Raw genomic sequence first — 14,174 nt, forward strand, 5'->3', positions numbered from 1 at the left:
TTCATCCATCAAGTCTCATTTGCCCTTTCCCCATGTATGAGTGATTGTATGTTTGTTTGTTTAGATTAGTTATGTGTGTTAGCGTTTAGTTAATAAAACTTTTGTGCACAAATTACATGGGTTTCTGATCCTGCTTGTGAATAATGTACCTTTACGATTTTGATCCTTGCTACATTCTCTAATCTAATGCACTATTAGGCTACTGTAAAAAGGTTGTTTTCTGTGGCCACGAAAATATCCTTTCCTAGAGTTGATATGAATTTACACTGAATGTTCGCTGGACGAACAGATTAGTTGAGGGCAATTTAATTCTGCTACAGTTACTACTGGCAGCTGATATAAATAATTGTAATTAATCATAATTAATTGTAATTATTTATATACATTTCCCATTTGAGCTAATTTGCTACAATGATTATAAAATCCATATGGCTAAATTTTTTGAATATTTATTATTGCACACACAGGAATACGGAAAGTCTAGTAACAAGAATTGCATACCAGACAATATACTTTTTTTATCAATCATAACGACAGACTACATTTATTTATTTGTAGGCTACTGCCGAGGCTACACTAGTGATGGTAGAAGTGAGGCTTTTTGAAACACTGAAATAGTTGCATCGCAAAATGATTCATGTTTCAACATCTGATGATTAAAGCTCTATAAATTCAATAAGAACAAAGCAAAATATGTTCAGCTGTGTTCTGGATAACAATTGCAAGACTTTTCATTAATCTGTAACCTAAAAATGTAATCTAATTACATAAATACCATTAAATACTAGTTATCTGTTACTGTCTATGTAGTCTTTCATTTTTATTTATTTTTTTCATCATCAAGGTCGTAAATAATAAATAATCGTAAATAATCGCTTAACAGATGATAACAGTCTGTCCTGACCGTAACCCAGACCTGGCGTACTATGCCATCTTAGCGGTGTTTACCGATGAAGGCATTTCTGTTCATTGCGCGGGTATGTTATATGCAAGGTTTTGTGTGAGGCTACATGTTTGATCTTCTGCAAATAGAATACCGCATGAGTGCCCTGTGGGATACACTCCGCGAACAACAAAGGGATTACAGTGTAAGAAACAGGTGTTGCATCTTGACGAGGGCTGCAATGACCTCCAACACACTGTAACCTTTTTGCTTTGATTATTTTTTATAGGGAATCAAAGGAGGATCAAAGGCGATTCTACAATGTCAGGGTTGCTGATGTTACCATCTACATCACTTTCAATTCCGCACTGCCCTCCCTTCTTAGCTTATTCATAAGGAGTCACTGTCGTCGTGTCGATCGATTGGCTGCAATGATAATGAATCACTTCCTCTGGCTGCTTCCACTGGTCTTTCCGCACCTGAGCTCTCCAGTCATATTGCTAGAGAGGGGTGATGGGAATCTCTTTCACTGGAACCATCTGATGAAAGGAGATAAATTGGTGCTGCACAGATCCAAAAGGGACTGGATGTGGAGGCAGTTCTTCCTGTCGGAGGAATACACAGGAAGTAACTATCAGTACGTCGGCAAGGTGAGTGTCCACGATAACATGGGCCCAGAACAAGCCTTTTTGTCTAGCAAAACAGGGCTTGGAGGAGATGCAAATGCCTGATTTTTGCATTCCTCTTTCATTTTCCTGAGCTTTATATGGTTTGACACTGGATTTGAACATGGCGCTCTGTGACAGGCACTTTGAAAAACTTGATGCCATAATCAAAGAACATAAAGTAGCACAAATATGAATTACACACTCGCTGAGGCATGAATATTCACAGAGGCAGAGAGACTGAAAGTGAACGAGAGTGGGAGAGAGTCGTTTTGAGACAGAATACTTTGTACCAGGGTTTAGTTTTTTACCACTCTCATTTCCAGGACAAAGTGGCTCCGCAGAGACCTGACAGGAATCAACAATTATGGGCTATTTCACTCACTCTTTTTCAGCCCCCCCCATGACTTCCAACCCATCTGCAGTGGCTGTGTGAAGGAAGGGACTGCAAATCATCAAGCCGCAGCAGTCCCTGTTATTAAAACACTGACTGTGCTGTATACGTACAGAAAACCTAGAATACGATAAAGAGGCCTAAAACTGTTATTTTTCCTTCAAAATGTAATTTTTGTTTAGCACATATAACATACTAATAACACCATAAAAGAGAACATTTGGATGACTTGGTCAAAGGTTACTTGGAACATCTTTTCTGAACTTTGGGCATGCTATACTAAGTGCTTTTGATAGCGTATTTGGCTATGAGTCTTTTCTTTCTTTTTCAACGTGAAAGTATAAGGTATTTTCTGTGAGTGTGCAAGACTGCCTAGATAAAAGTGCAGTGATTTTAACTTAAACAATACATCAATGTTGTGTTTATTTTTACGACAATACCTCAAAATATGACAATAAGAAATACCAGTTTCCAATATCAAGTGGCATAACACGATATTTTGTACAAATATCTGGAAGCGGCTAACACTGGAAGCCGCGCACATTGAAGTCAGAAACAGCCACTAAGGATGGGCGTATCAATCTTGAAATATCAATATATCGATACTGATGTGAGTATCGAAAGTATCGATACTCAAATTAAAAAAAAAAAAAATTATTCTAAGGCGTTTTATTTACCAGTGAACAAAAAAATAAATAAAATTAAAGCATACAGTATGCATTGAACTGGATGAATAAACCATGTTAGTGAATAATTGTGAAGGATAGTACTATTTTCCTGCTCATCTGACCACACGCGAATCAATGACAGAACCAATCAATCACAGAGAGCGTTCACTCACTTCTGACAGTGCATTCAAACAGGGCTGCGTTTTCCAAAAGGATCATAAGAAAGCATTGAAGCTTTTGGGAACAGCAGCCCAGAACAATGCTTATCAGAGGACAGGAAAAACACATATGTTTGAGTTCACAATAAACAAATTGAAATTGTAGCCTACTGTACATAGTTTGTGCAATCACATTTATTAAAATTGAACATTAAAAGTTCATATTGATCATGATATTTTCTGTAATGTTAATATAAATCATACACTGTCAGAATAAAAAGGTTGCATTTCATGTGTGCAGCAGCATAGCAGCATAGCAGCATAACAGTCCCTTATGAAAAATGAACCATGTTTTTACTAAAGTGGCCGTAGTTCAACTATAGTATTTGTAGATGTCCAAGGTTACCAGTAAACATACTTTAACCATGTGTAAACAAATAATACAACCTAATAAGTTGCAATTAAGGCGTAGTAAATGTTAAAATGTGTTTCAAATATAAAGTAAAGTGGGTATTATTAGTAATTTAATAATCTAAAAATTTCATAATTGAAAAGTTCCGTTTAGAAGTATCGTATCGGTATAGGTATCGGTATTGATATCGATATCGACGATACTGGCCTTTAAATACTTTAAATACTTTAAAAGTATCGGTATCATATTGAAAACAAAATAAGTGGTATCGGCCATCTCTAACAGCCACATCCAGTCTTACGTTAAAAATGAGGTGGAAAAGTAAGCAAGCAAATGTAAAAGTGAACAACTGGACACCGATACAGCTCTTGACAGGGAAGTAAGGAGATAAATTTAGCCATCATTTAATGCTGTGTAAAGTAATAAATGGTTCAATATTTGTATTCAGGTATTTATATTGTGATTTATATTCTGCTCAGCTGCAGTATTATGAATATCGCAATTGCAATTCGACAGGATTCTGGGATTCACTGGATTCATGATTTGATTCTAGAATGATTATGATACTTTTATTTATTATTGATTATTTTGCCATTTAAATGCAAAACACTAGTTAACTATTTTGTCAAAACTGAGCTATGATTGCAGTCAGGTGACAGACGGATTTGGCTCAAACAAAGTATGCAGCATGCAAGATGCTAGTTACCTGTGCAATAACAGTGACTTCGGATTCTGTTTCAATGTAAGTCTATGCATCGCAGGTTATTGCTGTCCTTTTTCGCTGCAGAAAAGGCTTTGCGGTCTTACTGAAATAAACCATTGTGATGGTAGAAGCGACCATTGAATCAATTGAACCAATTGCATCGCAAACTGATTTGCGATTCACTGTTTCAAAACTTCGCACGCCCAGGACATCTGGTTATTTCCATATAAAATGCAACAAAGTGCAACTACAAAGTGTAGGATAGGCGATTTTTGAAAAGCTGCGACACGATGAGAGACGGCGTTGGTGGAGAATTAAATGCAATGCTGTCAGATTACCTCATGTCTCATTCACCAGTGAGAAAACATTACAATACAAAGCGCATAATATTACAATAATAGTTCCTTTCATTCTTGTTGGAACGCTCTGATGATGTATGATGTCTGCGCAAACAGGGTGCGCAAAGGTATCCAAATACATATTTGACAAGCAGGCAGGACAGCCTATCGTAATGTTAGGACCGAGCATTTTGATTCGACGAACATTTTATGGTCCTACGCCTTCCACAGACGATATAAATACATATAAATAAATGTAGACCACTTAACTTAGTGATTGCTATCGGGATATGAAGAGACCCTACCCTGCCTTTAAACATTGCAACAGACATTTACTAAATTGAGTGTTTTTGAGAATGATACGTGCATGCAGCGAACACTATAAGGACAGTTTTTATGTTATGCCAAATAAATAGTTTGCAACATTCTGCTTTGTGATGTTTTCCTATGTCTTTCATTTGCCCTCTCTGTCAGTCAGTGTGGAAAACATAAAGTGTTTGTTATGAGATCCTGCTGAGTGTGTTTGAAGGGTCAGCTGGTGGAATCAGCCTAAAAACAGCCTTAAGAGCCCAGGATAAATGCATTAAATGGCCATGACTCTGACCAGATGCTGGACCTGCATCTGCACACATAACCGCATGAAACACCTGCTTATTCGATTTTTTTTTAATTATTATTATTCATTGAAGCCTGTTAGAACCCATATAGTCTCATCCCACTGGTTAAAATTTAATTAAGCATCAGACAGTGACAGTTAGACAGCTTTAGGGCAAATAAACTCATTTAAGGGAAACTAAATGACCCAACCAGTGGGATGTATCAGGGTGATTCTTCAATTAGGGGAACTCTTCTGTCCCATACTAAGATTTTAAAGAAAGAGAAAATGACTGTCTGTTTTTAATTACTTTTACCTAATATTTAAGAGGGTTGAAATGAAAAATGTTCTATTTTAAAGCTTGTTCATATACCCAGATATTAAAAACTTTCATCTATAAAAAAATAAATCATAAAAATAAATCATAAAAAGCAGGGAAATTCCTAAAAGTTTTCACCATTTTTTCCCCATAACTTTAAATTTTATTTTACAATAAATAAGCTGTTGTATTATCTTACAGTAAACAGTTTATTTTACAAATCCAACATTTATTCACTGCTAGTTAACTTTACTTTTGCTAGTTACTTTTCTCTCAAATTAAGTGCCATTATTATCACGTTATTTCAAGACGTCAAACATGCTAAAGGTTTTATTAAGAAAATGGCACAAAAAAAATAAATAAAATGTTGAAAGACTACAAAGCATTAGCAATTTGGTTTCTAACATCAGTCAGTTTTATTGCAATAGTCCTACTATACTGAACAAAATTATACACTTTTGTTTTTGCCCCCATTTTTCATGAGCTGAACTCAAAGATCTAAGACTTTTTCTATGTACACAAAAGGCCTATTTCTCTCAAATATTGTTCACAAATCTGTCTAAATCTGTGTTAGTGAGCACTTCTCCTTTGCCGAGATAATCCATCCACCTCACAGGTGTGGCATATCAAGATGCTGATTAGACAGCATGATTATTGCACAGGTGTGCCTTAGGCTGGCCACAATAAAAGGCCACTCTAAAATGTGCAGTTTTACTGTATTGGGGGGTCCGCGGGGGTCCGAAAACCTGTCAGTATCTGGTGTGACCACCATTTGCCTCACGCAGTGCAGCACATCTCCTTCGCATAGAGTTGATCAGGTTGTTGATTGTGGTCTGTGGAATGTTGGTCCACTCCTCTTCAATGGCTGTGCGTAGTTGCTGGATATTGGCAGGAACTGGAACACGTTGTCGTATACGCCGATCCAGAGCATCCCAAACATGCTCAATGGGTGACATGTCCGGTGAGTATGCTGGCCATGCAAGAACTGGGATGTTTTCAGCTTCCAGGAATTGTGTACAGATCTTTGCAACATGGGGCCGTGCATTATCATGCTGCAACATGAGGTGATGGTCGTGGATGAATGGCACAACAATGGGCCTCAGGATCTCGTCACGGTATCTCTGTACATTCAAAATGCCATCAATAAAATGCACCTGTGTTCGTTGTCCATAACATACGCCTGCCCATACCATAACCCCACCGCCACCATGGGCCACTCGATCCACAACATTGACATCAGCAAACCGCTCACCCACACGATGTTGCGTTTATAATTTTGTTCAGTGTATATAGAGGACAGTGATGAGATCCAGTTTAACGAGTTTATTCTAAGTAGCAGGATGACAGTAAGGACAAAGATAGCAATAAATACAATTCTGATTAGTATTATCACTATTAAAATGAAAAGTCATGGAAATCAATCATGTTCTAAAAGGCATAGGGACATTTTGTATTTTTAGCAATGCAAATGGAAATGCAATGAAAATGCAGTGGTAAAAACGGACTAAAAGCTTCATTAGTATTTAATGGAATATGTTCTAAAGACTTGTACTCTTAAGACTGTGGCTTCTAAGAGTTTCTATTGTCCCTAGAGAGCTTTCCCTCCAAAAGATGATTCTTCTAAGCTGCTAACCATGATTGAAAACAAGTCTAGCTGAAGTCCGCTGGTTAATAAAACATGACAACATATCATATTAACATTTTGCTGAAGGAAGGACTTTCTATTACTCTAGTAGTGTTTGATTAAAGCGTTTGATTTGAAAATATTCACAAATGATGTGCCAAATATCAAATCTGTGCATTATGACAAAAAAACTTGTGTTAAGTCACAGTCTGCTTTCTGTCCATGCAGCTTCGCTCAGACAAAGACAGAGGGGATGGAACTGCCAGATACGTTCTCTCTGGGGAAGGAGCAGGCACAATTTTTCGTATTGATGAGAAGTCTGGGGATTTACATGCTACACAGAGACTGGACAGAGAGGAAAAGACCTCTTACACACTGCAGGCCCAGGCTTTCAACAAGATCACGGGCCTCCCTCTGGAGCCTGCCACTGAATTCATTGTCAAGATACATGACATCAATGACAATGAGCCCAAATTTACCAAGGCTGTCTACACTGCCAGTGTACCTGAAATGTCAGACGTCGGTGAGTGAATGAAAATTACTTTTTCTCTCGGTGTTGCTATTTGAAGTGCATTTACTGTCATGCTGGAATACTGCACGAGGGTGTGATATTCCTGTCACTGCAGTGTTTTTAAGGTCATGGATGCCTCAGTGCCATTGGTTTTTCGAGAGTTTTTTTTTTCTTCTTCATTTGACAAGTTTTTGGAGAATGTAGTGTTATGGAGTGGAGCATTTAGACAACAGTGAGCTAAACTTTCACAACGTTTTGTTTTATTTGCTTGTTTTATTAGGGTTATTTAGTTTCAGCTTTGATTTAAAAATGTATCTTGTCTTGTTAAGTTTTGTTTTGTTTTTTAGGGCTGTTTTGGCTTTGATTTAAGTCTTTATCATGTTGTCCTATCATGTTATTCAACATTACTAGGGGACGATTTAAACAAAAGTGAGTTAGACTTTGACAAAAAATTTGTTTTGGTTTGTGTTATTAAGGTTGTTTTGTTTTGTTTCGTTTTGAATGGCTCTGCATGATTTATTTATTTATTTATTTTATTTTGGTGTGTCCCTAAATTGAAAAATAAAAACAATAAATAAATATTATTTTATATTATAGAGTCCCACAAAAGTTTTTTTTTTTTAAACCCTTTGTTCAGACAGGAGAATTTGATGCTCTCAAGAGTTCTAGAGAGCATAACAAACTAGGATAAAATGCTAAATGAGTACTGGCATTTTCTTTTTATTATTTGGTGTTTGTTGCCACATAAGTAAATATAAATATGTATAGCAAATAAGACTAGTACCATGGTTCTATTAATAATCAGAAATAACCATATTACCTAAACATAGCAGTTTTAGGAATGTACATTTAATAACGCGTGCTGCAGGTAGTCAAATGCAAATATATGTAAACACTAAAACCAGTGCCCGCAAGGCACTGCCTCTCTTGAGTCCTGATGTAGTGCCTGATGGAAGAGATTCTATTTGCTCATCTTATCACATTTTCTATTTACATCTAATTCCCATTCGCACATCATCTATCACCACTGTCTCACACAATCAGTGGCTCTGTGCTAGCAGTGACACTGCACCATACATATTCACAGCGCATGAATATTCAGGAGATTCATGCTGCTTCTCAGTAATATCATAATAACCTTTGGTTATCCCGTTTCCAATCAAGTCAGTCCTCAAGCAGTGAAGCAGTCTGTTTGGTATCGTCTCCCCAAGAAAATCTAATGATGCTCTTCCTTCTCTGATATGGGTTCTCATGTTCAGTTGGAATCTAATATAAGGGACTGTACATCTTATTTATGAAATGATTGCCCTCAATCAAGGGGAAAGTGTCATCATATTATGAAGCACTCGTTACCCTCTGACACACAACCCTAGGACAAAACCAATTCCATCTGTGTTTTCTAATTTAAAGGCAGGGTATGTGATTTTTCAAAAACACTTTAGAAAGCTGATTCGGGCCGAATCGCAAAACAAACTTGTAGCCAATCAGCAATAAGGGGCGTGTCTACTCGTGATGTGGAGGAGAGCGCGTTCAGTGCATGGGACGGACATTAGCCGAGCCGAGCGACAGAAAGATAGAGATGGCGGATAAAAAACAAAAGAGGAAAACGTATGACTTTTGCTGGGAAGAATGGAAGTTAAGTTTGATTAATGTTGCAATATAAAGGTTATGGATGCAAAATATCAAGATTAAGGTATAAACACAAACCCAAGCAGGAAAATAAAATACTGGCCCTTTAAGAAAGTATAGTGCTATAAAACAAACAACTATATTATTAGAAAAATATTAAGAAAAATGGAAGTATAAATTTCAGTTTAGTATGCAGTAGGTTACCCGGAACTGCAAAATAGCTGTCTTGCATTAAATTGTGAAAAATTAGTGGATAAATTAATGAATATGTGTGTGTGTGCTTTGAATAAATAGTAAGAATATATCATAATAAATGAAAAATTATCTATATGAATGAATAGGTACGATATGGCCTATTTATTTTATTACTAATAAATACAAAAGTGTATATATACATCATGTGTGTATAGAGAGAGAAATAGATTTACATTTACATTATGTTAGTTATATTACAATATTATGTTTTTCTGCTTGTTGGTCATACAATGTTTTTCTGTGCAGGAATTGTCAGAATAGCTCTTTCCAGTATGGACCGAGAAGTACGGAAAGAGTATCAGGTGGTTATACAAGCCAAAGACATGGCAGGACAGATGGGTGGTCTGTCTGGAACCACTATGGTCAACGTCACCCTTACAGATGTTAATGACAGCCCGCCACGTTTTGCTTACAGTAAGATATCACTAAATGATGATTAAGTGCTTATTAAGCCCTTATTAAGTGCTTTTAAAGTCAACGTGAATTGCAACCCATCTACTGTTTGAATTGTATTTCTGACATATTGTATTTCTTGAACTCTGAATTGTATTTCTGATGTATTTCCAAGTAAGTATTCAGTTAGAGAAATGTAAAACATTACATGGAGCTAAAACAAATGTTGAGTTCACTTAAATTCTGCTTAATTAGCTGTTTGCTATTGGTTGGCATTTTAGTTAAGCAAAATTATTGCATGGCCAAAGTGACATCAGAAGAAAAGGCTTTTCAGAGGAAGAGCAAGTTTTTTGATTTTGCTTAAAATATGAGGAAATTTTTTTTTTTTTGTCAAGAATAACACGCACCAATGAAAATACATCTAGTATTGCGCATTAAGAATGCATTAAGTAATTAAATAGGGTAAATCTTGACTTTAAACACCATGCAGGGCTTAGAATTAAGACCAAAAAGGGCATACAATTGTGTTTATATGGTTGAAATGAACATAACCTCTTTCATTTTCAAGGTTCTTACCACCTAAGCACTTATGAGTCAGCAGAAATCGGATCAACTGTGGGTCGAATCAAAGCCAACGATGGTGACGAGGGAGAAAATGCTGAAATGAAATACAGAATTGTAGATGGAGATGGCAAAGAATATCTCGATATAATAACAGATGAGACAACCCAAGAGGGTGTTATCGTTGTCAAAAAGGTAAAACCCTGTATCGGTGTTTATGAATATGTTATGATTTATAATGCTATGAAAACAAACAAACACACTTCTTGATCTTCATCCAGAAACTGGACTATGAAAGCAAGCGCATTTACACAGTGAAAGTGGAGGTGACTAACACACACCAGGACCCCAACTTCACTGATCTGGGCCCATTCTTAGACACAGCCATCGTCAAGGTCACGGCCAAAGATGTAGATGAGCCTCCTGTCTTCAGCAGGCCTCAGTATGTCTTTGAGGTCAATGAGGACACACCAAAAGGAATAGCAATTGGAACTATTACAGCCTGGGACCCTGATGCCACACATTACCCAATCCAGTGAGCATTTGAAATATTTAATTATTCAACAGTTACTGCAGGGAATTTACTAAAATGATTTGCACCCACGGTAGCATACGGTAGTTTATTTCCACACGCTGTCTGAACTGCACCCGATTCTCTAAATAAATTATGCAAATCAGATGACGGCACAAACACCCTCCCCCCAAAAAATCTGTTGAATGCAATTCCCAATCTTGCAGACTGGCTCCAGGTTGTGGAGGATGCAGCACACTACTGCAGTCTGACATAATTTAGTGCCTGAATCAACTCTTTAAAGTGACAAAAATGCACTCGACCGCAAAAATAATATATCCAAACAGTGTGTTTGAATATATGCCCAGTTTTCGCTCTTCTTCTTTATTTGATTATCATTTGATGAATTGCTGATGCCGTGATGCCTAGAAAATGTCCAATAGTGCTGACTTTTGGTGTGTAAGGTGCAGTCTATAAGCCTAATTTGCATAGAAAATATTTGTATGCAGTGAAAATAATGACAATTTGAATATACATGTCACAGTGCTTCATGCAGATACTGTATGAACCAGATTAAAGTGGTGCATACAGTACAGCAAAGTGTGACAGTAATGCCCACTATTGGCTCACTTATTATTATTATTTTTTTTAATCAAGTGACTTGTGCTGAATGGTTAAAAAATAAAAAACAATACAGATTTTTAAAATATATATATATGACAAAACAACGTGGCAGAGGCATTATTATTTTTATTTATTTATTTAGAGGCTGAAATGGGCTTCTATAATGAACAGTTCTATAAAACATAACATATTTCTTGAGAGAGAGAGAGAGAGAGAGAGAGAGAGAGAGAATCTCATTTACAATAATACCCTGGCAATTGGCCTTTGTCTAATATGATCCAGTTTATAATATGCAATGGCAGCCCTTCTTTAAATTTCAGTGAATGTCAGTGACTGTTTCAGTTATTTTTTTATTTCTTTCTTAAACCTGTCCATAGATATGCAATAGATCAACACACAGACCCAGAGAGACTCTACCACATCGACCCCAAGAATGGATCCATCACAATTCTTAAGTCTCTTGACAGGGAAGTGTCAAAGTGGCACAACATCTCAGTCCTGGCCAGTGAAATAAGTAAGTAAGCACATGCATAAAGAAATAGCCTGGTGACACATCATGCAATGTATATATACTGCCTGCTTTACATTGTGATAATCTTTACATTATTCCTCTAGATAACCCTCATCAAAGAAGCCGTGTTCCTGTCTTGATAAAGGTTTTGGATGTGAATGACAATGCGCCAGAATTTGCCATGATTTATGAGACATTTGTGTGTGAGAATGTCAAAGCTGGGCAGGTATTTATACTTTATGCTTGCTTATGACTCTTATGAAGGTATCATAAAAATATGAATGCTATTTATATAAAATGAAATGGTTCAAAAACCTGCCTACCATTCCAGCTCATACAGACTATCAGTGCCATCGACACAGATGATCCTCTTGTGGGTCACAAATTTGTATTCAGCTTGAGTTCAATGAATCCAAACTTCACCATCTTTGATAATGAAGGTGAATCAATCTTTCCTTTGACGTTTCAATCTCGAATCTTATGGAAAATGCATGTGTTTAATCTTCTTTTCTGTTTTGGCACCAACAAAAACAGCTTTATTTTTGCTGTTGTTTGACTCAGCATGAGATAATATCTTCAGCTCTGACTGTTTGAATGTTCTCTTAACCCCCACCTCTCCCAAAGATAACACAGCCAGAATCCTGACCAGAAGAAGTGGATTTAACAGGCGTGAAATGAGTGTCTACTATCTGCCAGTAGTTATCTCCGACAGCGACTACCCCATCCAGAGCAGCACCAGCACGTTGACCATTCGCGTGTGCAGTTGTGACGCCACCGGCAACATGCGTTCCTGCAGTGTTGACGCGTTGCTGCTCTCTGCTGGCCTCAGCACTGGGGCGCTAGTGGCGATACTTCTCTGTATCCTCATCCTGCTTAGTGAGTTTATGCCCACCGGTTTTTAGAATTCACATCATAACCCAAGGCAGGCTTATTATAGTTTTATTTATTTTTTTTAGCTCAGCTTAGTTTAGTGTTCATTAGTTTCCATCACCTTTATTTTTAGATTCTCCAGGTATTAGTTTTCTGGTTTCCGTTTTTATTTTATTTTTTCTGTATTTATTTTAGTTTTAGTATTTTAGAACTTCCAAAGTTAAAATGTTTATTTTTAAAACATCTTTAATAGTGTTCATTTTCTCAGCACAGTCTTGTATTATTACAGTCTAGTGGTATTTTCTCATTTAATTCAGGTGAGTTGTAAATGTATCTCTTCACTCTTTTCCAGTGATTGTGGTGCTGTTCTCGGCTCTAAAGAAGCAGAGGAGGAAGGAACCGCTGATCATCTCCAAAGAGGATGTCAGGGATAACGTAGTCAGCTACAACGATGAGGGCGGCGGCGAGGAGGACACACAGGCCTTTGACATCGGCACACTGCGCCACCCGGAGGTGATCGAAAGCAACAAGCTGCGCCGAGACATCATCCCCGAGATGCTGTTTCCCTATCACAGACCTTCACCCATGAAGGAGTGCGCTGATGTCAGAGACTTCATTATTAGCAGACTGCAAGAAAACGACACAGACCCTTTCACGCCTCCCTATGACTCTCTCGCCACTTACGCTTATGAAGGCAATGGATCAATTGCTGAGTCACTGAGCTCTCTGGAGTCCTCTGTGACTGAGGGAGACCATGAATATGATTACCTCTCTAACTGGGGCCCGCAGTTTAAAAAGCTTGCTGACATGTACATCGGGAAGGATACGGGAGTTGCCAACTAGGCTGCGGTTCAATGAAATTCATATTGTCCGTATGTACGCTCGGATCTCACTCTGCGCTCTGAGGCATAACTTGAAAGAAAGAAAAAAGGATACTTCACAAGTCCTCTTTCTTTGTTTTCTACCAACACAAGCTGAACTTCACTTTTATGATGGATTTTTTCGTGGACGGTGTTGTGGTAAGGTGATTTTGTGTTAATAGGAGAAGTGACGGTGATTAAGTTTTTTGTTTATTAGAAAGAAAAAAAAACTTGACTGAGGAGCAAAATAAATGGAGGATTTTTGTGACTTTAAATACATAGACAGTGACAAGACTGCCTTTGTCTTGTAACTGATTGTAAAGGACTCTTCCCTGTTCCTCTTCCTTGATGATGGTGGCGTATCCTGCATCACAAATCACATTGTGCAACATTTTTGGTTCCATGACGTTATGGCAAAAATAATTGAGAAATTAATTATGTTTCTTAAAATTCTTCAAATGCAGTTTTTTTTTTTTTCATTTGATGTTTTTAAATGAATAATGGCCCCCTAGAAAAAAGAAAATTCTCCAAATTTCTCCAACTTTCTTTCTTTGTTGAAACACGAAACGAGAAACTTTTTAATTCAGTTACAGTGAATGGGAATGGCCTTCAAGCCTCAAAAAATATGCAAAAACATAAAAATATTTAATGTCATTTGATGCTTTGTGTGAACATAAATTTGAGTCCATC

At 37.2% G+C, this 14,174-nt stretch overlaps 1 protein-coding gene across 1 annotated transcript in view; it reads left to right on the forward strand.

Moving 5' to 3' along the window:
- The window catches only part of LOC107716359 (cadherin-10-like), an 18,980-nt gene extending 5,446 nt beyond the window's left edge, over nt 1-13,534 (forward strand). The window contains exons 2-11 of the mRNA XM_016522771.1: nt 1,173-1,533; nt 6,988-7,282; nt 9,401-9,568; nt 10,116-10,303; nt 10,390-10,643; nt 11,621-11,757; nt 11,859-11,980; nt 12,086-12,194; nt 12,379-12,630; nt 12,977-13,534. Coding sequence (XP_016378257.1) covers nt 1,315-1,533; nt 6,988-7,282; nt 9,401-9,568; nt 10,116-10,303; nt 10,390-10,643; nt 11,621-11,757; nt 11,859-11,980; nt 12,086-12,194; nt 12,379-12,630; nt 12,977-13,467 — 2,235 coding nt within the window. The 5' untranslated portion in view covers nt 1,173-1,314 and the 3' untranslated portion in view covers nt 13,468-13,534. The remainder of the gene's footprint in view (nt 1-1,172; nt 1,534-6,987; nt 7,283-9,400; nt 9,569-10,115; nt 10,304-10,389; nt 10,644-11,620; nt 11,758-11,858; nt 11,981-12,085; nt 12,195-12,378; nt 12,631-12,976) is intronic.
- The last annotated feature ends 640 nt before the right edge of the window (nt 13,535-14,174 follow it).

This window comes from Sinocyclocheilus rhinocerous, unplaced genomic scaffold, assembly GCF_001515625.1.
Source record: "Sinocyclocheilus rhinocerous isolate Xijiao unplaced genomic scaffold, SAMN03320098_v1.1 scaffold1051, whole genome shotgun sequence".
NCBI classification, from domain to species: Eukaryota; Metazoa; Chordata; class Actinopteri; order Cypriniformes; family Cyprinidae; genus Sinocyclocheilus; species Sinocyclocheilus rhinocerous.